General features: G+C 41.9%; 1 protein-coding gene across 8 annotated transcripts in view; it reads right to left on the minus strand.

Annotated features, from left to right (window-relative positions):
- Window positions 1–26,094, minus strand: part of meis1a (Meis homeobox 1 a) — a 223,435-nt gene that overhangs the window by 90,463 nt on the left and 106,878 nt on the right. For all 8 annotated transcript variants that reach the window (XM_041212834.1, XM_041212845.1, XM_041212817.1 and 5 more), the window contains one exon: window positions 4,373–4,449. In XM_041212834.1, coding sequence (XP_041068768.1) covers window positions 4,373–4,449 — 77 coding nt within the window. The remainder of the gene's footprint in view (window positions 1–4,372; window positions 4,450–26,094) is intronic.

The raw sequence follows: 26,094 nt of genomic DNA on the forward strand, positions 1-26,094 counted from the left end.
ATTGTGAACCCGAGCCTGAGGTGTGTGTCTCTGCACTGGTGGAGGGTGTGGGTAAGCGCTGTGACGGGTCTTCCAGGCCGCTTATTTCCAGCTCTTCAATGGAGGAGGTGTCCTCTTGGCTGGAGGTGAGGATCTGAATGGAGCTGAGGGACTGGCTGGCTGAGGGTGTTAGTCCCTTGGCAGAGCTCCCTGTGAACCAAAGTAGAGATAATTAGTACATGGCAGCAGAGTCAAAAGCAGGAGAGAGAGCACTCACAGTTGCATTGAGAGAGGGATGATGTGGTGCAGGATCCTCATGAGGATGTTCACCACCGACCTCACCGTCACTGTAGGCATGGTCCACGTCTTCACCAGTCAGCACAATGGCACACTCCTCAAAGTGAGTGAGGGGCCTAATGTGGGCCATTCCACCCCTGGTCTGGGACCTCTCCCTGCTGTTGTGAGCCAGCTTCTCCTGCATGAAGACAGATGGAGAGAGTGTGAGCAGGATTCATGGCACTGAGTGGAATGTTTGTGTGGTGAGCAGAGCCATGGACAGGATGAGGATGTGAGCTCCAGAGGATATGAGCCTGATGGAGATGTGAGGGTGTGTGTGAGAGTTAGTGGTGTTGTCCCTTGGGGTGTGAGATCCCTGTGGATGTGTGATGGATTTGTGAGTGTGTGAGTTGGGAGTGATGAGGTGGTTGACTTACCCTGACGGAACAGATGAGATCATTCATCCTCTTCCTGCACCGGATAGCTGACCTCCTCTGTGCTCCAATGGCGCTGAACACCACTTCCACCGCCTCCCAGGCCAGAGTCGGGGTACAGGACATTGCAGCAGCCTTCCACTGCATCCAACTGGCACCCTGGAGAGGTGCCACTAAATTTGGGGGCTGCCGTCTTCTTTGCTTTCATCATCTGTTGCCTGGAGCAGTCCAGTCTGGAGACATGAAGTAGGCTGCGCTCTGGTGCACTTTAAACATGGCGCCCGGAGTGAGGAAGCTTTGAGGTCACTGCACGGTGGGCAAATCTGAGCCTTTCCACCAGTTATCCGGCAGGTTCCCCGTCAATGCATAATTAATGAGGCGAAACGCACCGGGAATGGGGCAAAAAGCCGCCATTGCAGCTGGCAAGTAAAATGTCCTCTTTCCTGCCCGCTGCCGCACTTTGTGCAAATCTGGGATGATTCCACACACTGTATCCAACATCGTGCACATCTACTCCACACAACTTGGATGCCATTTGATACTGTTGACGACTTCCTACTCTTAACAATTTTGGGATGATCAGTCTATAATTTCCAGGTTCTTTTCTATTCTCCATGTCAGGACATCTTCACATCCCACATCAGTCCCTTTTCTGGGTCTTTCAGGTTGAAAATCACTGCCAAATTCTGGGCATTGCTTTGAGAATAGTTGCAAGGCTGTCGGACTCATGTCAGTTTGGAATCATTGCAGAGCAGTGCGAATGGTCAAGTTCCAAATGAGAAAGGATAGTGTTCTAATTCCCTATATCCGCTTCCTCCAGCTAAGCATAACTTATTTAATATGCTTATTATTCTATTTGCACTTTGGTAACCTTAACATAAATAATCTGGAATACTGATATCATGAAGTAATACAGCACAGAAGGGGGTCACTCAGCCCATCGCGGCTGTGCCAGCTTTTTGAAAGAGCTATCCAATTAATCCCATTCCACTCTTCTTTCCCCATAGCCCTACACATTTTTTCCCTTCAGCTATTTATCCAAGTTTCTTTTGAACGTTATTATTGAAACTGCTTCCACTGCTCTTTCAGGAAGTGCACACACATCATATTTCAGTGAATAAAAAATGTTCCCATATCGCCTCTAGTTCTTTGCCAATCATCTTAAATCTGTGTTCTCTGGTTACTGACTAGCCTTATTGCTCTATGAAAATCCTTCATAATTTTGAACACCTCTATCAAGTCCCCCTATGTCCCCTGAATCTTCCCTAGTCTGTCTCTGTACTGTCTGAAAAAGGGTTATCCAGCATAATCCCATTTTCCAGCTCTTTGTCCATAGCCCCTGTAGGTAACGCACTTCCAGTGCATATCTAAGTGTTTTTATTAAATGCAATGAGGGTTTCTGCCTCTACCACCCTTCAGGTAGTGAGTTCCAGATCCCCACCACCCTCTGAGTTAAAAGAAAACTCTTCAACTCCCCTCTAATCATTCTACCAATTACTTTAAATGTATGGCCCTGTTATTGAACTTTCTGCTAAAGGAAATAGTTCCTTCCTATCCAAATCTATCTAGGCCACTCATAATTTTATACATCTCAATTAAATCTCCCCTCAGCCCCCTCTGTTCCAAAGAAAACAATCCTGGCCTATCCAATCTTTCCTCATTGCTAAAATCCTCCATTTTTGGCAACATCCTTATAAATCTAGCACTTTTTGGCATTGTCAAGACATCTCAAAGGACTACACAGCAAATGAATTACTTTTGAAGTGTAGTCACTTGTGTTACGCAGACAAACATGATTGCCAACCTGGGCACCTGACTTTGCAAAATGGATTTAACTACATAAGTAGCAGGGGCCAGGCAACACTGACAATCCAAATGGAAAGGACGGTAGAGGTCACTTTTGGCTCAGTGGTAGCACTCTCACCTCAGAGTCAGAAGCTCATAGGTTCGAGCCCCAGTCTACAGACCACAGGACATAGGCTAGGCTGCCACTTCAGTGCAGTGCTGAGGCAGTGCTGCACTGTCGGAAGAACTGTCTTTCAGGTGAGACATTAAACTGAGGCCCCAACTTTAAAAGTACTTCAGAAGCTGCAAAGTACATTGGGATGTTGTGACAGTCTCAAATTCCTTCATTCTTTAATCAGCTTTAGATGGCAGCATACATAAAACATATGCATTGTGGTTCCCCTATAGCCTGGTTGGTGAAGGCAATCTCTGATATAGAATCAAGTCATTTATAGATCAGCAGGTTCATTTCTAAGCTCTGATGGGGTTAGCTGGTCTCAGCCAAGGCAGGAGGTACAAAGACTATTAATCCTTAGGCTAGAGAGGGGGTGAAAAAAATCAGCATGGATTTCCAGTGGCTAATGGCTTATGTGTAAAGAATGGCTGCTGGGGTCAGGGAACCAGAGACTAAGGTAGAGCTGGAAGCCAAAGGACAATGTCACAGCAAGAGCCAGGAAAGGGTTGGGGTGGGTCAGGGTTGTGGTGTGCTGGTGGTGGTTGCAGTCGTAAGGGATTCAAAATACTTTGAGCCCAATTTTAACCTAACCGACTGGGAGGGAAACACACAGGGGCAGGTGAAAGCATTGATATCGCATCCTGTCTAATGGGGATAATTCTAACGCAGTCAGCCTGTCAGGGAGCTGAAGGGATTGAGTCCAAAGTTGTGTTTTACAACCCACATGACTGTTCTATTTATTAAAGTCAAGGAGTAATATTGGATGGGTGTAAAACCAGTGTTCTACCGGATCCTGTGCACTTTCCAATTGGCAAGTTAGGATATAATTGTCCCATTTAAGCCTATAATTCGCTATGTAATTGGAACAAAGATAACTTACCAGATGTGGTGGAAACGAAATTAATGACAAGGTTGGTTTTTGGACTATAAAGTGTTCTGCCGCTTCTTTCTTATATAAGTTAATGAAACTGCTACAACTGTGTGAGGCCCAGTTTAAACCTTGTTAATCAGCACTAAAAGGTGGCAGTAACGCTTTAAATTTAAAGATCCCATCTCGCTTCTTTTCCTAGATGTCCAGTGGCTAAGGACTGAGACGGGGGGTTGTTGTAATATTTTTTTTATATTGTATTTTTGTTTGCATGATCCTGCTCCAGACAGAGTGTTGATGAAATCATTTAGGAATTGGCCAGGAGCGTGAGGGAGCTGAATTAACACACAGCTGAAATGACAAGAACACTAAAGCACCCTGGGTTAATGACTGTATCTACTGAAGGTAACTCAGTTTCCTCGCACATATCAAGCTCAGCACCAGCGACTGCACCAAGCTATTTCCCTGATGGTGCCTTTGCCAATCAGTATTTAAACAGAATGATATATCTGGACAGTAATTCTCTTGACCAACAATAGAAAAAAAAGAGTTCTTAAAACATTACCGTTATTTGCCATTTTCCTCAGTAGGAGAGCTCAATCTAATTATTTCATTATAGATGTCTTTGTTAAAATCTAATTAAATTCAATTTCTGCACATATATTCAGAGGAAAATAAAACCAAAGCATAAAATCAGAGTAGTCACTGGACTATCTACAGGGAACACCTTTCTTGTGGAGCTATTCCAAGGGAACCCAAACAGCAGCAAGGTGTGTTGTCTTAGTGGAGATCATTAGCTGTGATTTGCCAGAGGCTGCTGTGCTGTCTGTATGTAAACAAAATCAAACTACCTACCAGTTGTTCACTTGTAAAATTGTAAGCCCTGTATCTTGAGCTAGTTGTTTCTTCTGTTCTTCTGAGGGATAAGGGTGCTGAAAGATGCCAAAACAAAGAAGCACAATTAGGATAAGGCAATCAGGTAGAAGAGCTTAAAAGCATTGTGAAAATACACTAAGTTAGAATATGTTCATTAATTAACGCAAGTAAGCTGAGGTACCGTAGTCTCCTAAGCATTAGTGGGATCTGAAATCATCTAATTAATGGCAGCAAATGGGAAGCCAATTATAAAGTTAACTGAAGTGTAGAAACAGCTACATTAATTAAGATGCTGGCTGTACCTGCTCACTCAAGTTTATTAGAGAACTAGACAGGCAATTTCGCAGAAGACCGTAAAAATTAATTAGTATCTGTTTCCCATTTATCCTTTGGGTATGCGATATTATAAAATTCTAATTTTTGTAAAACAACCACCAAACTTTCCTGGGAATCTCAAGTCCATTAATTGGAATTTTATGATGACACCATTCTGAATGTTTTCAAATAATAATGGAATTGACCCTAATTTCATATAATAAAAACAAAGCAGATGACCAGAAGCTGAACTGGACGAGCCATATAAACACAATGGCTACAACAGCAGGTCAGAGGCTAGGAATCCTGTGGAGAGTGAGTCTCCTCCTGACTCCCCAAAGCCCGTCCACCATCTATAAGGCACAAGTCAAGAGTGTGATGGAATACTCCCCAATTGCCTGGATGAGTGCATCTCCAACAACATTCAAAAGCTTGACACCATCCAAGACAAAGCAGCCCACTTGATCAGCACTTTCTCCACCACTTTAAATATTCACTTCCTCTATCCCCAGCGCACAGTAGCCGCAGTGTGTACCATCTGTATGATACACTACAGCCACTCACCAACGTTTCTTCAACAGTATGTCTACCCCTGGAAGGACAAGGGCAGAGGATGCATGGGAACACCACTATCTGTAAGTTCCCCTCCAAGCTACACAACATCCTGACTTGGAAATATATCACTATTCCTTCACTGTCGCTGGGTCAAAACCCTGGGACTCCCTCCCTAACAGCACTGTGGGTGTACCTACACCACATGGACTGCAGCGGTTCAAGAAGGCAGCTCACCACCTTCTTCTCAAGGGCAATGAGGGACAGGCAATAAAGGCTGGCCTTGACAGCAATGCCCACATCCTATGGATGGTTAACAAATGGCTTTAAATACTGCCTAATGCAATTCTGACCATTGCTAATATGCCAGAGTTAGTCACCTGAAAAAATTGTATTTCATCTGAAGTGGGGAAAATTCTCTGGGCCACTTTATTATAGATCTAACAGTAAAAACAACAATACTTGCTGCTTTCCTTCAGAAGGGGAATAAAAAGTAGTTCTATAATAAAAACACATTAAATTCTCAGATCACTAAAATAACATTCAAAAAAGCATTTTTGCTGTGCATTTCTTATTTTGACTTGAATAATTGATGTGATCTTTCTCATAGCTGCTAGAATTAGAGAACATTAAGTACCTATCAAACTGCACCTCTAGCCTGATTGGTAGGTGCAGAATGGTACATGTAAAATGCATTGAATAATCCCCAAACCAAAGTTATACTGTGAGCTGCAGAGTGCTGGTAGTGAGCTTACCAAGGAAGTGTTCTAGGGTTTATGCCTTTGGACATGCATCAAAATCTGCTCCCTGCCTGATCAATTTTTAATGTTTTGAGAGTGCAAACATGAAGTCCATATTCTCAATCATTAGAAAAATTCTGCTTAATGAGCTATTTTGCACTGGGCTCAAATTATACTGCACCCTGTGCACAAGCGAGTTGGATCACCTCTCCTCCGTTTCCACATCATGCATTGATGCTGAGTGGAAGTGGGTATGTAACAGCAGCTTGAGAAGACAATGCATGCAGTGTTGATAATTTTCATTCATTATGATGAATGAAAATCAGACTTATTTTGTTTTACTTTGAGAAACATCCAATGCTTAACATTCCTGTCAGTTACTTGAAATTGCCACAATGACAACAAATGCTATACCTGAGATTTAACCAGCACTGTTGGTAGATATAGGACCTAGGCAGCCTCCCACATTCTACCCTCTGTAAACTTGAGGTCATCCAAACCTCTGCTGCCCATATCCGAACTCGCATTGATCACCTCTGAGCTCGTTAATCTATATTGGCTCCCAGTTAGGCAAAGCCTCAATTTTAAAATTCTCATCTGTTTTTTCCAAATCCCTTTGTGCCTTTGTCCCCTCCCCTCCCCATCTCCACCAGCCCCATAACCCTTCAAGATGTCTACACACCTCTAATTCAGGTCTCCTGGGCATCCATGATTTTAATCGCTCCACCATTATTAGCCGTGTCTTCCGCTGCCTGGATCCTAAGCTCTGGAATTTGCTCCCTAAACCTCTCCTCTTCTCTAGCTATCCTTCATTCTGTCTGATGCTCCTTAGAACCTATCTCTTTGACCAAGCTTTTGTCAGCTGCCTTATTTTCTCCTAATGTGGCTCAGTATCAAATTTTGCTTTATAATACTCTTTGTGAAACATCAAGGATGTTTTATAAGTTAAAGATGCTGCATAAATGCAAATTGTTGTTGTTAAATGAAATGGCAGGTAGGTTAGTGAATTCCTTATACTTCACCCATCTGAATTGCTCAGTCAGCAACAGAATACTGGAAATCAAGGTCCAGAAACACCAATTATCCAGAATTTTTTTTGAGTAGACTCACCAACCCGCCACTTGACTGTTTGGGGGATGCAACAAGTTGGGAAAGCATTGGCTCACCTGACGCAGTGTATGCAGTGCAGGAAAGCACAGCGTGAGGTTACAAAGCCACTATCGATCTCTCTCTCTCTCTCTCCTTTGGTCTATTTCTCCATGTCTCTCTCTCTCTCTGACTCTCTCTATCGATCTCTCTCTCTCTCTCTCCATCAGTCTATTTCGCCATATCTCTCTCTCTCTCTGTTGGTCTCTCTCCCTCGCCCTCTTGTTATCAGTTTAATCTCCTCTCTCTCTCTCCCTCTATTGATTTCTCCCTCTAGCTGTTTATCTGTGTCGCTCTCTCTATTCCCCTCTCCTTTCCTTTTGCAACAGTGCTTTTGAGCAGGACCCAAACATTCGCAGGGTATGGTTTGTTTTTTTTTAAACACTCACCATGACATCTATGAAAAGTGTAGGAAAATGTAAGTGTGTTAGCTAACAATATCAGAAAATGTGGAAATCATAAACCAGATAAGGGTGCTTCAGTGAAGAAATTGTGTGAGATGTATGATGTGGGTGTCTCAATGGTTTATGGCATCAAGAGTCAGCTTGAAAACATGGGGGCTCCCGTATTTATAGAAGTAAAACAATCTTTATCACTGCTTTATAATGATTTACCACTGCTTTATGTTTCAGGTAAATATTTATATCCACAGTGTTTTCCTGTTCACACACTGTGGTTAGGAATTCTAGTGTCATTCTTTAATCCAAATAGTTCTAAAACCCAGAAATGACTTGGCCTCAAGCATTCCGGACCAGAGAGGCTACAGCGCAGTAGATTTTGGCTTCTTCGAAAGAGTTAGCTCTGCAGCATTAAAGCAAAATGCTGGTGGAAAAAAAGGGCTGTTGATAGTGTTAGTGCAAATGGAACAATTTAAAATCCTGAGCATTGCACAGAGTACTGGAATAACATTACAGCATACAAATTTAAGTTTCAGCCTTGGATCAATGATAGATTTTTTGCCGTTCCACAGACTTGAGCACATGACCCAGGACAACAAATCAGTGCAGTACTGAGGGAATGCTGCACTGTTGAAGGTAGCGTTTTTTGGATGAAACATTAAACCGAGGATCCATTTGCCCCCTCAGGTGGATGTGATAGATTCCATGATGGTACTCGCTGATCTAAGTCTGAGGAATTTGTCAACTTTTAGCCCCAATAATTTCTTCTGTATTTTTTTTCTAATAATTATATTCCTAAATTCCCAATTATTTCTAGATTCATGGGGTCCGCCGTTATTTCTGAAAGGTTCTTTGTGTTTTCCAACATGAAGACAGGTACAAAGAATTTATTTACTGTCTCTGCCATTTCCTTAATCCCCATTATAATTTGTCCTGTCTCTGTCTCTAAGGAATAAATGTTTACTTTTGTTAATTTCTTCCTTTTTACATAACAATAGAAGCTTTTACAATCTGTTTTACGTTTCTTTCTGGTTTACTCTCATATTCTCTCGTTCCTCATCAATTTCTTGATCATCCTTTGTTAAATTCTAAAATGCTCTGGCTTGTTACCATCACCAAACAAATCTTCCCCTCTCCAGCCCTGTCAGAATTTGCAGAATTCCTCTGCAAAACCCTCGCCCACTTCTCAATCACCCCCAACACCTTCCCATGGCACCTTCCTATGCAATCGCAGGAGGCATAACACCTGCCCTTTTACCTCCTCTCCCCTCACCGTCCAATGCCCCAAACATTCGTCCCAGGTGAAACAGCGAATTACTTGTACTTCTTTCAGTTTAGTGTACTGCGTTCGCTACTCACCTTGAGGAGACCAAAAACAAATTGGGTGACCACTTTGCAGAACACCTCCACTGAGTCTGCAACCATGACCCTGAGTTTCTGGTTGCTTGCCATTTTGCTTCACTACTTGCGCTCATGCTCACATTTCTGTCCTTGGCCTGCTACATTGTTCCATTGAAGCTCAATGCAAACTGGAGAAACAGCGCCTCATCTTCTGATTAGCCGCTTTACAGCTTTCTGGACTCAACATTGAATTCAACGATTTCAGACCACGTCCCCCATTTTGATTCTGTTTTTTTTGCCATGTGCCAATTTGAATCTTGCTTTTCATGTTTTTGCTTTCAGACACCGTTGTTCATTATTCTGCCATTAACCCTCACTCTGGACAAATGCTTTGTCTCTTTACTACAACCATTACCATTCGTTTTGCCTTTTGTTCCATGACATCTTCTTCACTTAGTCTCTCCCACCCTCTATCCTACCTGGACCTTCCCCTTTGTTCTCCACCCCCCCTTTCCCCCGTTTCAATGGCATAAAAACCCATCATATTTCTACCCTCATAACTCTTCTTCAGCTCTGAAGAAGAGTCATATGGAATCGAAACATTAACTGTGTTTTCCTCTTCATAAATGCTGCCTGACCTGCTGAGTTTTTGCAGCACTTTCTGTTTTTACCTCTGGCTTGCTACTCGATTTGGCAACATTATAACCCTCTTCCTTTAATCCAATACTATACTTAACTTCATTTGTTAGCCACGGGTTTTTATTCTTTCATAGAATGTATATTTGTTGCAAATAACAAATAATTCTTTAAACGTTTGTCATTGTTTATCCATGTTATGTCATATCTTTTAGTCTAGTTTCCTAATCCACTTTAGCCAACTCATCCCCATATCTACATAACAAAAACAGAATTACCTGGAAAAACTCAGCAGGTCTGGCAGCATTGGCGGAGAAGAAAAGAGTTGACGTTTCAAGTCCTCATGACCCTTCAACAGAACTGATTGAATGTTAGAAGAGGGGTGAAATATAAGCTAGTATAAGGTGGGGGGGGGCGTGTGGTTGTAGGGACAAGCAAGCAGTGAGAGGAGCAGATAATCTAAAGATGTCACAGACAATGGAACAAAGAAGTGTTGAAGGTGGTGATATTATCTAAACAAATGTGTTAATCAAGAATGGATGGCAGGGCGCTATAGGGTACGATATTACCCGTCTGTTCTTCTGATTTATACCGTGCCCTGCCATCCATTCTTAGCACATTCTTTTAGATAATATCACTACCTTCAACACTTCTTTGTTCCATTGTCTGTGACACATTTTGATTATCTGCTCCTATCTGCTTGCTTGTCCCTACAACCACACCGCCCCCCCTCCAAGCCCCGCCACCTTAAACCAGCTTATATTTCACCCCTCTTCTAACATTCAATCAGTTCTGTTGAAGGGTCATGAGGACTCGAAACGTCAACTTTTTTCTTCTCCGCCGATGCTGCCAGACCTGCTGAGTTTTTCCAGGTAATTCTGTTTTTGTTTTGGATTTCCAGCATCCGCAGTTTTTTGTTTTTAACCCATATCTACGTAGTTTGATTTGTTCTGATTTCAGACCCTAGTTTTGGACTTCACTAAATCACTCCCAAAACTCACCATATTCACTATTCCTAGAGGTTCCTTTCCTACAAGGTATTAATAGTTGTTGTATTGCTGAAAAACTGACATGTCGAAACTTTTCATCTTACAATCATCAGGACACTTTGCAAGAATACCAATATAATGGGAAAACAACAATTTGTACTGTATGAGAAGAGACTGCTGATTGGTTGGCAAGTGGGCTCTGATTGGTACGGAGAATACACCAATTATTAATTAAGCCTCTTTCATTGTAGTGTACTAGATTCAAATGGCCTGTTCTCTAGTTCACTAGATCTAGAAAACTACCTTGTATACATTCCATCAACTTGTCCTCCATGCTATTACTGAAAATTCCGCTTGCCCAATCTATATAATAAGCATTATTGCTATATTACTCCTCTGTTTTTCTGATTTATACCGTGTCCCATATTAACTGGTAGGGGGCATATAAGTTACTCCCACCAATGTTTTCTGCTCCTTGCTGCTTCTTAGCTCCACCCAAACTGATTCCACGTCTTGATTTTTTGAACTAAGATCCTTTCTCTCCACCGTCTTTATCCGAATGCTTTACTATTAGGGCTATCTCTCTTCCTTTGCTCTTTTGCCAAAAGTCCTGGAATGTTTAGTTCACAAGCTTGGTCCCTCTGCAACCACATCCCCATGAGGGTTATTAAACCAAACCTACTCATTTCTAACTGTGCTTTTAATTCACTTATTTTGTTAGAAGTGCTTTGCACATTCAGTTATAGTGCCTCCCTTCTTCAAGTAGCACGCTCAATTATTAGAGGGTGTCCAAACCACAGCACATGCCACAATTTTACTATAAGACGGGTGAGTAGGTAGCTCCAGTCCACCGCAGCCAGAATGGGGATTGAATCCTGCACTGTTGGCATTATTCTGAACCACATGCTAGCCCTCTAGCTAACTGAGCTAACTGAGCTCTAAGAGTGCCTTTAGCTTTAACTTTTTCTATTTCCCCTTGATGTCACCTTGACGCCCTTTGGAGCTGAAGGCTACATACTAATAGAAAGAACAGATAGCATATTAGGAAGTCTGTATTCAGAAAGGTCTAGTTTTTCACCACTGTTATCCCAGTTGATATGGTTATTTGTTGATGAGGTTGAACAAAGAGAGTTGGGAGGGGGATCGTGTGCAGACAGACACAACAGCATGATCCTGTTCCTGTGCTGTGAGTACGAGGTAATACTTGGTAACTAACACCACTAAAACATATTATCTGCTCATTTCTCTCATTGCTGTTTGTACCAACTTGCCCTATGCAAATTGACTGCCTAAAGATAAATAATTAGTGCAGTTTGAAAGTACTTAATGTACTGTGAAGCATTCTAGGAAGTCCTGAGAATGTGAATGGCACCATATAAATGCAAATTTTTTTTCTTTTTTTTAACTTAAGTTGTGAAGCATCCTAAGGTATATTGGTACATCATCTGTACCACTGAGAAGCTCAGTGACAACAACATATGCAAGATCTAACACGATCCTCCTTTAGAAAAGGGAAGATGGTGGTTTAACCCAGAGGCCCAGAATAATGCTGTGGGGACACAGGTTCAAATCCCACCACAACAACTGGTGGAATTTAAACTTGTTTAATAAATCTGGAATTGAAAGCTAGTCTCAAAACAGTGACCATGAAACTATCATGGACTATAGTAAAAACTCATCTGCTTCACTGATATCCTTAGGGAAGGAAATTTGCCATCCCCACCTGGTCTGGTCTACACATGACTCCAGACCCTCAGCAATGTGGTTAGCTCTTAACTTCCTTCTGAAATGACCTAGCAAGCCACTCAGTTCAAGGGCAATTAGGGATGGGCAACAAATGATGGCCTTGCCAAGGATGCCCACACCCCATACAAGAATAAACGAAAAATGCCATGGCTCATGGCCATGAGATGTCATGGCCTCAGATAGAAAATGCTATGTTTATCACTTGCTCTTAACATCATATAATAACTCTATCCAATGCACACCTCTTTTATCATCAGCCTCCAAAAGACAGCACTATAAAGAAAATCTAGAGTATTTCCTAAAGCTTTCTAGTTTCCTCAGTAAATGGTTAGATACGACAATTAATTCCAGCACTGCTTCTTCACATTTCCATTACCTCATGTAACTACAGATTGCAGCATTCTGTGAGCTTCCTGTTACTTGTGAAAATAACAGTGTGTTTATTGGAACTCTATCAGGGTCTTTTCCAAGAAACCGGAAGTGTATAAAATAGAGCATTTTATATCTACCAAAGATTCCCTTTATAATCATTTTGAATTATGGACTAAATCGGCCACACTGTAGCACCATCTTCCGAGTTCAGGAAAGCCTCTTGTTTATGTTTTCTACAATTGTTGTTAAAGAATTCCAGATCAACACAGTAAACCATTTTATAGTGCCAACTGGCAAACTGAGTCTTCATTAAATGGCTAAGCAGTCACCCCTTGCTGTGTTAGCAGAAACTGCCCTGTGGTCTAACACTGTAAAACCTTTTACACTGCGAACATTGTCACCATAATGGCAGCATTTAAAATTAAACTCTGCATTGTGCCCAGTGCCTAAACAGCACCAGCTATTTGGCTTTAGGTTACTGACTCATCCTCTGTAGTTCCCAAAGGTGATTCTGAGATAACCACTGTTTCTAGATAAATCACTGAACCCAATAAGTGCCCAAAAGGATATGACTCAAATTGCCACCTTTAAACCTCCACAAATGTTGGGAGTCTGAGAGCATCTCAATGTCTTTCAGGAAGATGACGGTTTTAAAATAAAATCAAATTGGTACGTTTTGAAAAAAATCTTAAAGGTATTGAAATGAGCAACTAATTCTGGGTCATTATGATCCATACCAGTTCAATAGAATGCTGAAAATAATTGGCAGGCCAAATCAGAAATAGCCTTCCACCCAAAATCTGCTTTCTAGGGAGCTAATTCATTTGTTCCAAAATTATTTTGCTGCCTTTCTTTCTCAAAAATAGACAAATCCTCTTTATTTATTATTTAATAATTGTTCTCAAATCTGTTACTTTTCATGTGATTTGGTTCTTAGATAACTGCTATAAACTGAGTCTAATTTGATGTGCTAAATGTTAATTGATACATTGCCTCCAGCTATTTGGTTTAAAGAATTCTGTCTCTTGTGTGAAATGGAAAGTATTTGGTGGTTCTTATTAAAAAGACAGGATGGGTCGACAGTTAGAATTAAATTAAATGACAGAATAACATGCCCACGCTAAAAATAACAACAAAAATGTATGGAGACATCAATATGTGGGACTTCAAACTCCCAAGATCAGCTGATTTCTTCTTTAATGCAGTGCCTGTTGCTTGCCAGTATGACTTGCGAATTTAGAAAGAAATAATAATTGCTCTAATCACATGAAAACTATGACTTCACGCAATTACCCCCCCCCACCCCCCCAGACCCCACCCTCCCCTTCCCAAAGTAAAATATCAAGGAGAAAAGGAGTACACCATTTTTCGGGTAAAAAAATTGATGCGGTATTAAATGGTCTCTGAAAGCAAACTCTTGTCAAATTAGAAGAAGTGAATGACTTACTGTCCTTGACAGAAACCCATGACTTCACAAAGAACCAACTTGCCACAGGCCAGGCTACTATACAAACATTCCATTTAGTGTTGCCTTCCCACCCACAAGCAGAGCAAATCCTGTACCATAAACCCTGGCAGACATCACATCACCATCCGGAGATAAGCAAAAGGACAGATTTCAAAGCTGCCGATGCTGTTAGACAACAGAGAATTCATTCTTAAATATGGAAGGTAGCTATCTCACTAAACTCCTGCATTGTGCATCCAATGCAGAGGCTGACCTTTGTACTTGATGCTTTATCCCCTTGCTTACGCCGCCTCCTCTCACAGTCCCAGTATGGAACCATGACTACCTAAATATTTGACAAAAGATATTGGTAGTCAAATATACTTTAATCACCAGAGTCATCTCACACAATCCAGGTATATTTCACACTGTACGATGTATAATGATTTGGACCTCTAATTTGTTGTGTACATTTGTTTCAAACCACTATCTTTTAAAAGCTTAATTATTTGCAAACAATCAATTCGAATGGGAATTTGAGAATGAATATGCCATAGACCACTGGGAAAGCTGCAACGCATTAGGAGTGCAAACAAAATTAACTTCAGGTCTTACAATACAAATTAACGATTAGGGCAATGTCGAGATGGTGTTGTAATGTTGTGGCCCTGCAGGGAGTGCTTTCTATTTGATCTGCTTTAACACCTCAAGGTCCAATGAAGAGCCATCAAGCAGTGATTACGGAAGAAAAGCCCATGTGCCCCCTTTCCAAAATAAATCCACACACTACATGGGCATCCAGAGTAAAATGGCCAACTTGGTGGCCTGGGCGAGGTGAGAAAATAACATATAGGAGCAAAAGTAAAGAAAGGCACATGTTTAACACATCACATCGAGTGGGTGTGCATTATTGGTGAAAAATCGATGCTGGCTTCAATGAAACTCGTGTTGAAATGCACATTTATGGTGCATTTAAACTGTAGCATTTGCACCAATGAGAAAAGATTTTTTCTGTGTGTCAGTGTCAAATTTTGCATTGTGACTGACACAAAAGCAAGAAGCTTGCTCACAACAATTGACATCGGCAACAACTTGCATATAAAAAGCAGTTTTAATGTATAAAATGTCTCAAGGCACTCCACAAGAGCGATTATCAAGAGAATTTGACACTGGGCAACGTAAGGAAATAGGACTGATGATCAAAAGCCTGGTCAATGAGGTACTCATTTGGGAAGCATCTGAAAAGAAGAGAGGGAGGCAGAGAGATGGGGAAGTTTAGAGAGGGAATTCCAGAGATTATAGCCCCGGAAGCTGAAGAATGACTGCCAATGGTGAAAATTCCAGTGCCGAATGGGTAAGGCATTAAACTGAGTCTGCCGACTCAGGTGAATATAAAGGATCCCAGGGCATTATATCGAAGAAGAGCAGGGGAGTTATTCCTGGTGTCCTGGCCAATATTTATCCCTCAATCAACATCAGAAAAACAGATTTTCTGGTTATTACATTGCTATTTATGGGAAGTTGCTGTGTGCAAATTGGCTGCTGCATTTCCTACATTACAACAGTGACTACGCTTCCAAAGTACTTAATTGGGTGGAAGGTGCTTTTAGATGTCCCAAGGTCATAAAAGGCAGTGCTTAGGTACCAATCTTTCTTTCAATGAAAATTGGGGATGCACAAGAGGCCAGAATTGGAGGAGTGCAGAGATTTGTAGAGCTAGCACAGCTTACAGAGATAGGGAGAGGGACAAGGCCATGGAGAAATTTGAAAGCAAATTTTAAAATCAAGGTTTTGTCAGACTGAGAGTCAATGTACAGGACTTGGTACAAGTTAGGATAACATTTATGGCGGGGTGGGGGGGGGGGGGGGGGGGGGGGGGGGGGGGGGGTTAGATGGAAGAATGGCCAAAGCACCATTGGAATAGAGGGAACTAGAGGTAGCAGAGGTGAGGTTAAAGAGGTATACTAGAACACTAATGTTGTGACAGGGTCTACCTTAAACTGCTGTCAATCATTACACACCTCAACAGGGTGTGATGTATTAGTCCCATTACTTGTAGTCCGTTTGCAAGCAGCAGGGTAGAGATCAGATGTACCATACTTAGCCTCATAGCGATCATTATCTGTATATAGTCTTACCTTCAAATAAAGAACCCACATTATTGTTTACCAATCCTTTTACATGATTGATATGTTTACGTTGAACAAAAAGAAGAATATAACATGGTGGCAGCACAGTTCTGGAAGATTTGACTGTCAAATATACAAGACTCAACTCTCCATACACAACAGAAGGAAAAAGCTGGTGTGAAGGCCCAGCCAGCGACACCCACATCCCATGAACGAATAAAATAAAAACAAGCCAGAAGAAGCCTGTATAAAAAGCTTTTTTCACTGTTTGCCTTCATTTTTGAAATCTTTTTGCTGCCTAAATCACAGCTTCATGAGTGGAACTTAGAGCTAAGCCCAGGAAAAAAAATCAGTCAAGCTGTAACTATGACCAGCTAAGGCAGTGACCACATATTGCATCTCAAAGCCAAATTAACTCCAAAAGAGCTGGAGGAAACTTGCATAACTGTCAAAAGCTCCAGATAGCATTAAAAATCCTGCAACAAGCTAAAAGATGACCACAAAATCTCCAACCTTCAACTGGAAATCTGAATTTACTTTGTTCCGATAATGCTTCAAGCTGTGTTTTCTGGATCTCGTAATCTCTGAACCTGATAAACACACCATTAAAATTAAAATTGCTATAGGCAATGAATCCTCCACAGGCTGGACATGTCAGGTCTGTCTGATGACAATCTGAGAAATCCGAACAAGATATGGTCAACACTCGCAGTTCAATTGTGAGTGAAGCCTTAACTTCTAATACACCATCTGGAATTAATGTCCTTTAACAACTGACAAAGACCATTGACAATTCATATGTAGATTATGTAGATTCAGAGACAAGGGACATGATTGCAACTTCATGGCAGCTGAGCTGACCGACAGAGTAATCGATCTTGTGATAGCATCTACCCCAATGGAAGCATTCCAAAAAGATCTCTTGGACCAACCCAAAGGTTACAGCTTGGAAGCACAACTACAAAGCAGGTGCAAGTAATGGGTTGACAGAGTGTACGGCTTATGCATATTTCGCCCATCATTGACATGATAGTCAATGCAGGCAACCGTAGTAAGGAATGCAAGTGGTGCAGCCTCATACATACACCCAGAGTTGCCCAGCTTTTAATGATACTTGCATGTGGCAGCAGAGGACATTGGAAGTGCCACTGCAGAAAGCAAAGGCTAAAAGAAGTGGTTCAACATCCTGTAAGACCACAAACAGAGGCCTGACAGGTACAGCATTCCGAGCGGCTGAGACTGTGTACCAGACAACATCAAGGCAACGTCCATAAATGTCTAGCCAAAGTATATGATTGGGTAATGAGGATGACAAGACTATTGACAAACAAAGGTGAGCCAAAATTCAGCAGGGTGAACATCAACAATGTATTGGCATGGTGGTACCAACAGAAGTCTTTGCCAACATTCAGATTATATGCCAATGAAGGGTCAGCATGATCTAGGTGCAAAACTGGGTACAAGTGCAGAGGCAAACATCCTTCCACTTTGCACATTGAAATGTAAATATCTAGTGAGGTGACAATTCAACCAATCAATACCAAACTCACCACGTACAATGATTCAGATATTCCCTCCCTGGGATCTATTACACTCAAGTATCGCTACAAAAACTCAACCTGGTCACCCCAGGTATTTAATCTTTTGGTCACCTGTGATCACAGGCCTCCGGCCTGCCAGGGCCTGACCTTAGTCACCATCTGTGGTATTGTCAAGACAACGATGAGGACCAGAGACCACAAGAGGCGCCATCAGAAACCCTGTGCTTACACTGGGAGAAGACCATCTAACTCTGCAACACATAACATCGGCCAACAGGCTATACCAAATACATACGCCCATTCTGAACATGCCCGCTTCATAATACTGCAGAGCGTATGGTTCGAACTGTAAAATCCCAATCATGAAGTGCCATCAAACAAAACATGATTTACATGAGGCTATGCTGTATCTCAGAGCGACACTGCTCAGTGTGTCCAATCCCTCACCTGCGGGATTACTATTCGGCAAACAGATGTGCACAATCCTCACCAGTTATCACTCGCTGAGTGACTTCATGACTACATGATGCACTACTCCAAAATCAGGGGAAGATGAAAGATGCCCATGACTGCCATGCAGGTAGCGAATTACCTAACCCCAACATCGAACAAAAAGTCCGAGTACAACTGACGGCACCTGGAATGCAGCAGAAATCATCAGCAAATGCCTAGAACCAAGATCATATCAAGTACAGACACCAAATGGCATGACAGTGCGACAAAACAGATGTCAAATCAGAACAATACCACAACCAGAAACACTGAGTAATCCAATTGTGAACAGAAGACAGTCTAAGACACTACATAAACAGAGCACTCCTCACCAGCATTCTGAAAACATACAGCAGCCTCCAGCAAAGATCACCATAACTAAAGCTGGACAGATAAGCAAACCGCTGATACATTTCAGAAACCTGTAAGTTTATTGCTCTATGTTAAAGGACGTTCAGACACAATGGCCAGAATCCTCCATAACCCCGCTGCAGGTTCCCCCAAAGTGGGGCCAGCGAGCTACTGAAATCTCCGTTCACATTGGCAGCACCGGAAGATCCCACCGACGTGAGGGACTGGAAAATTCTGGCCAATGTTATTTTGTTTTGCTGCCATGTAAATAGTTTGATTCTTCAAAGGTAAACCTTTAGTTCAGAAAAAAGGGAGCTGTTGTGATATGGTGGCATGCACCTATAAGGGAGCATTTTTTAAAATACTGTCAATCAGTACGCACCTCAACAGGGTGTGATGTATTAGTCCCATTACTTGTAGTCAGTTTGCAAGCAGCAGGGTAGAGATCAGATGTACCATACTTAGCCTCCCAGTGAACATTATCTGAGTATAAATTTATCCCCCAATAAAGGACCCACATCATTATTTTACCAATCCTTGGATATGATTGGTATATTTGCATTGAAGAGAAGAAGACTATAACAACCATAATGATGTGAAGCTGCATTTTAAAATTGCCAAGACAGTTTGTTGAACCTCTTCGGAATATGAAAATGGAAAGGAAAACTTCTAACGTCACAGGGAGGCAGGTACCCACCCTCACTCCAACACTAAATGCTTGCTGATTTAGGAGTAAAGTGCTTCGTATGGGTCACAGCAAAGCCTGACTGTCACTGTTCTGAGACCCACTCCATTTGGATCAGCGTGTCCTATGACAAGGGTCTATCAAAAATAGCCAGTGAGATAAGCAAGGATTTTCATAAAGTGTTCCGGTGTGTAATAATGTTGTTTACGGTATTTAAATTCTGAGTGTAAGTTGGAGAGGATCTATATGACAAGAAATGTTTGACTGTTTGGTGGACAGCAGTGAAAATTAGAATTGATGTTCAATATGGTAGCGAGGACAAGGTTACGGGATTCTCCATTAGCACAGAGCATGGCAGAGTCCAGAGACTGAAGGCGCTGTATTCCCCCAAGTTAATTAAATGCTTTGCTCTTAACTGCTCAAAAGATTGACAGCAGTCAAGTTTGTTAGCAGAAGAACCTCAAATATCATTCAAACTATGTTTAACCTGCAACCAGGTTTGGCCATCATTTAGCTTATTTGTGGCTTACCAGGTGGGATCACCTGAATAAACCTCCCTCTCCAAACCAAAACATGACCTTTAGCTGGGAAAATGAGCAAAATGCTCAAGAGTTCAAATAAGAGCTGCACATGAGAACTATAAAATAGAGAAGGGGAACTAATTTAAACATGTCAGGCCCTCAGTGGAGGGCCAAACTGAATGTGTTATTTTAATCCTTATTTATAACAAAACTATTTTCTCTTTGCTGTTTATATGTAATAGTTTGGCAGAGTTTTTTTTAAGCTGTCAATGAAATGAGGGCCAACTTCACAAATTAGATTCCCATTGGAGGGCACATGTAATTTTAACTGAATCTCCCAGATTCCTTCAGGATCACCAGGAGTTGGGGAGATAAACTCCATAAGATCAAAGTTAGGAGAGAAGGCAATAGAGCAGAGAAATGCATTGTTTCTTGATACAGTGACTAACTTGATTCTAGCTAGGTGGCATCTAGAATATTTTAACATTGCTTGTTACACTGAGTACAATATGGAATACAGGGTTGAAGCACTGGCAACAGAATAATTAGCAATATACGCTTTTAAAGGACAATCAAACAGATTCAATTAGGATTCTCAAATCAACAAATGCCTGCGCAAATATACTCGGTAACAAAATAATGTTTTGAAAACTCAATGTGCTTTAGTTTGTGAAAGCTTCCTAAGATACATTGTCACGCTACACTGCTATTTTTGAAATGTCCTTTTGTGAATAACGAGAGACCAAGAACTTCCCCCAGACCAGTAATGATGGGAAACAAAGGCAGCTAAGTACTGATGGAAAATTTCCAGCCCTCCTATCTTAATGATACTCCTTGTCCAAATGTACTCCTTTCATCAAATTTTCCGCCACAGTCTGCAAAATGTGGATGCCAGGACAGTGATATACACTTTATATCTTATCTTTTGCTTGTAAGCAAGTATCAATAACATTCCCTCCCTCGCAGCCTGCTCACTATGACAGCACAATGTAATGGCTGCAGAAAATTTGAAAATAATCCTGTGCAGAGGCAGCAGCTGTGATAATGGGAGGCTGCGCTTCCCCAGCTCAGGCCTACGATCTGTAATTTTACTCGCCATGGCCATCTCTTACACCAACATAGCTGCAGCCAGGTGGCCCTGGGTGGAAACTACTCTCAAGGACTCGAACACAAAAATAAAAACAAAGGAAAAAAGAGTACGAGTGAGAGCGAGAAAAAGTAGCTGGAAAAAAAACTGATGTTGTAAAATGTTTTGAGAACAGGCACTTTGAGTGCTTAAGAAGTAGGAGGCTACGTGGCAACTCTCCAATGTAACCCTTATCAGGACAGCATTCTGTTGCTCAACTAAATATGTTGGAGAACAATTTCGGAAGTTCTTTTATCCCTTTTCCTCCAGCCCTCCTCCTCCACAACAGAGCATGATGCACTAATATAGGCTGACCTTGAGCTAAACTCTGGAATGTAATGGCGAGATGGATGCTTCACCTCACCAAAAGAAAAGCGCTTTACAGATTTTCATTAGGTCCAAAGAACCTGTTTAGTGCTCAGCATGTGTCAGATTGTTCAGCAATGTTAAAAGTGACTTTTGTTTCTTCCCCACTGAATGTGATCAAAGGTCTGCTCTGTGCCTTGCATTTGCACTTTACAAGTAGTGAGAGTGAAGAGCTGTGATGCCCAGTAAAGGCACAGCTTGAGGTTATCACAGAAGCCAAGGTGCTTGTCAGCATTTCCAAAGTTTCCTGCTGGAAACATTTCCATTTAACTAGCTGGTGGGGGAGGGGGGGGGGGGGAGAGAAGGGAGGTGGGGTGGTGAGGAGGGGTTGTGGGGGGAGGGGAGGGGTTAGGGGTTTGGGGGAACCAGCGGGAGTGGGGTGGGGTGTTACTTTCTTTTCCATCGGTATATGGGAGCGTTGGCTTCCTGTGCTCTTTGAGACAGTCATGTTTTTGTGAAATTTTGGGGAAGGAAGATTTGTTTCAAAACAATGTTATAAGCAAAAACATTCATTGTTAAAACCAACAATAAAATACAGAGGTTGGTGACTAGTCATCTGCTCTGACTCCTCTAATACACTCTATTGTATATACTCTACAGTATATACTCTACTGTAATATACTCTATTTATCAATTTCTGCTGAGCAATCAGCTCAAAGGAAAAGTTTCATATATAAGACTGAAATAAACAGTTGGAGATACTAGCAATTGTAGACAAAATGCATTTGCACTGGCTTTCCTCTATTAAAATAGTCAAGGTATGTTATACATAAACATTAATTGACTGGTGTTGCTTGCTGATAGTTATTTCTAGTCTAGCATTAGAACATCGGAACAGGAAGAGGCCATTCAGCCCTTCGAGCCTATTCCACTATTCAATTAGATCATGGCTGATTTGTATCTTAACTCCATCCACCTATCTTGGCTCTGTAATCCTTAATACCCTTTCCCAACGAAATGAAATATATAAACAAGAGTAAAGCATTTGGTGGGTCGAATTCAGTTTTTGGTGTATGTGTGAAGGTACATGGAAAAGGATTTCTGCTTCATAATACCAAGACTTTTCAAAACAACAATGTTTTACTTCTGTCATTAACATAGTGTGATTGGACGCGTTAATAGCAATCTCATGCCATGGTGAAAGTGTCTTTTATTCAGTAAAGCTTTTATTCAGTTCTCTTTGCAAAATGGTCACACCCCTCAGCCCAATAGATAAAGCAGACTTTGCCACCCAACCACTTCCACCATTACTTTCTTGTCACACATGCAGCGTTCCCCCACCCCCACCCCCACCCCCCTAACCACCCTCAGCAAGAAAATGCTGAGATTGTAGCAAATGGCACAAATGTCCACCTGGAGACTTTGTCCCATCAGGGAGTGGGGGATGGGATCGCAAAGTGGTTCATTTACTGTGAATGTGAACTAGTCACAGAATGCAGCCAAGATACTCTTATTAGTGCTGTCAGGTATAGGTACTGTGTAAAATTGAAAGAAATAATAAAATGCATTGACTGGCACTTAACATACAGTATTAATGGAGGGTTTCTGGCCTCACCCTGCCCCTTCTCCCTCTCCCCGTATGACAGGGAGCAGAGAATTCCTAAAGCCAACGCAGTTATTTTATCAGGACACCTCTAAAATATGTGTTATTTTTAAATAAAATCACAACTGTTAACAAAAACTTACCCTTGACTTATAAAGGGTGTAAAATACTTACAGGACATTTTTATAAAAGTGCAAACCAAGGACAAAATATTAGATCAGGAACTTCAATTCAGGCTTTTTAAGCCCGAGGCTGTGACTAAGAATAGCTGCGGCTGTTGCTCAGAATTAGTAGAAATTATTGAAGTCATTATTGTGCGGATGCTGATGTTCGCATTAGGAACAAGGCAATGATTTCTTTAGGCAGAGGCTCCTCTCCACTCGCACTGATTTAAAGCCCTTACAACATAAATTCAAATGCTGGTCTGTCAATTCTCTTGACTCCGAAAGAAGCACCACAGGTACCCAAATGGCCATGGGAAGAAAGAAAATCAGTGTTTACTGAAGAGGAGAGGAGCTAATGTACACAACTGGAATTTCTTGGAGCTTTGAGCATGTTTATCCATGTTAAGTTCTCCATTAAGTCACCAGAGCTCTGGAACTGCATTCCATTAGGGATCACTGCCCCCACCCCTGCTACCAGCCCCTCACCGTCAGCTGTGATTCAGGGGTGCTTGCTATTCCACACCTGCTGCTCCGGTTTCTGTGCACTAAGAACCACATGAGACCACTGGTTGGGACCTGCTGGACTGCAACTGATGAGCTCAGGCTAATTCAGGGGTGATTATGTAGTTTACTGGACCACTAAACCTCTTTAAGCTTGTAATTACTGCCTGTTTGAGTAAAGAACATTCAAAGCCAATTCACCACACCATGCTTGCCACAGCTGGAAGCAGGCTGCCAGGAGTCTGCAGGGACCTAATATCTGTAGGGACGAGGAGAGAGGCACAGTTAGCAGGTAAAAAAATAGAATCAGCAAGGGTATTGAGCTTACAGACACTCAATCTCACTTAAAGAAAAACAGACTGATGGCTAGGTATATAAAAGACTGCAACATACATAATGAAAGGCATTGTGGATTAAAACTAACACCAAAGTGAAATGAAAACATATCTAAACCTTTGTAGCCTGCTTTACATTCTGTACTCATTAGGGAACCAATGCAGGCACATCATTCAAACCGCTTTCTTGAAACAACATCAAAGCATTAAAGTGCAGCAGCCTCAGTGCAGCTTGTTCATCTCTCATAGCTAGTCTTCATATATTGGTCTTGTTAAACCAAATCTCATAGTTCTATGTGTATATTAAAATGAGAGCTGAATCACTGGGAAACTGCAATATGTCTCAGCTATCTGATGATAGGGAAACAGGTGAAGCCTAATGCTACAAAAAAGCAAACCCCTACTGTAAAACATAACTTTTCCAAGGATTTTTCCCATTCAAGAACAACTTGTATTTACATAGCACCATTAAGATAGCGTAACATCCCAAGGCACTTCACTTGAATGATTATCATACTAAATCACATAAGGAGATATTAGGCCTGGACTCTGATAGCTGGTCAAAGAGGTAGCTTTTAAGGAGCGTCTTAAAGGAAGAGAGAGAGGTAGAGAGACGGAGTGGTTTAGAAATGAAATTCAGAATTTAGGGCCTAGGCAACTGAAATCATGGTGGAGTGATGAAAATGGGGAATGCGCAAGGGATCCAAACTGAATTGTACTCAATGCTCTAAACTGATGGAACAAACAAGCAGGCAATTTCTAAAGAGACACATTGCTCAGATTAAACTATTGTTGTTGGCTTCTTAAGAAAACTTAAGGTGGGAATAAAAGAAAACAAGATAAATTTCAAAGAGCAATTGGATGTACTGTTGTGCTGGACCTAAACTGTGTTTTGGGAATATTCGCACCAATGTGAGTTACTGTCCTGAATATGATTTCATATTCTGGGGTTCTTTTTCTGCCTGAATTGCAATTTACATTTTGTTTAAAGACTTGATTTATGCTCTACATTTGGGCCTGAATTTTTCAGGATGGCAGGGTCTTGTTTCCTGCCATCCAAAAAGTGGGTGGGGAACACATTCCCGCTGACTCCAACTTCGCCGCAGTCATTTCATGCTCCAATGAGTGTTAATTGGCTGCAGGCGGGACTTCCACCCCCTGACTTAGAGAGCTGCCTGCCAATCTGATTGGCAGGCAGCTATCCAATCCCTCGGGAGTTCAATAAGACACCAGAGACTAAGTCTAGGGACCAGACCCCCAGGTAAGTTCAGGGGGTCCCAGGACAGGGAGGGTTGGGAAGCCAAGGGGAGATGCAATTGGGGTCTCGGGGGAGAGGCCGGCTTGGAGGGAGATCTGGAGGCCACCGGACCTTAACTGAAGGTGAGGTGGGGGGGGTGGGGGGTGGGGGGGGTGTGTGAGGTGAGGGGACGATGAGATGTGGGGTTGGGGGGGGTGCCCAACTTCAGAAGGGGGCTTCTGATGGATGCGCCCCACCCCCCTTTCCCTCCCTGGGTGTAACTTTGATGTATTTCGGGCTTCCCCCATGAAGGTTCACTTTTACCACCAGCCAAAAAATTGAGGCTGGGCGGGAAATGGCCCGTGAGTGGCTGTTAATTGGGGCAAAGGAGGTCTTGCCCGCCCCAAGGTAAAATCGCTGAAGTCAGGGTGGGTGGGAACCCAGAGGGGATCCTGTCCCTTCAATTTGACGCTTCCCCCGCCCACCCGGAAACCGACCAGTTGGGGAGCGTGAAATTCTGGCCTTGGTTTCTGGGAAGCTGCGGAGTTACGGGAATTTCAAGATGCTTCAACAATGTTTGCCATTTATTCTGTTCTTGCCATTGCAAAAACATATGGCCCCTAGCTGCCAATCACGTGACCATTTTAGTAAAAGCTCAAAAAAACAGAGCTTCTATCAACAGATCTCAAAGCTGTGTTAAATATATCCATAGATAAAATATATTAGGTGTTTTGGCAAAGGTTTACAACCATTTCTCGCAAAAATTCTCGATCTTGACCACTTGTAAGCAATAGTTACATTGATCAATAATTTAAATTTTCATATGGCACCATATGTGCAGTGCACAATGATAACAACACTAACTATGTGATTGATTGTTAAAGAAGCAAGTTATTAGCGATGATCGTGAATGTCTGTATAAACTCAGCTCCACTGCTATTTTGCACAGAAACAGATGCAGTATTTTGAATTTTTATTAATGCAGCCATTCCAGGGTTCTTACCAAAGGTTCAGTCTTAACCATACAG

This window comes from Carcharodon carcharias, chromosome 2 (assembly GCF_017639515.1).
Source record: "Carcharodon carcharias isolate sCarCar2 chromosome 2, sCarCar2.pri, whole genome shotgun sequence".
Classification (NCBI taxonomy): domain Eukaryota; kingdom Metazoa; phylum Chordata; class Chondrichthyes; order Lamniformes; family Lamnidae; genus Carcharodon; species Carcharodon carcharias.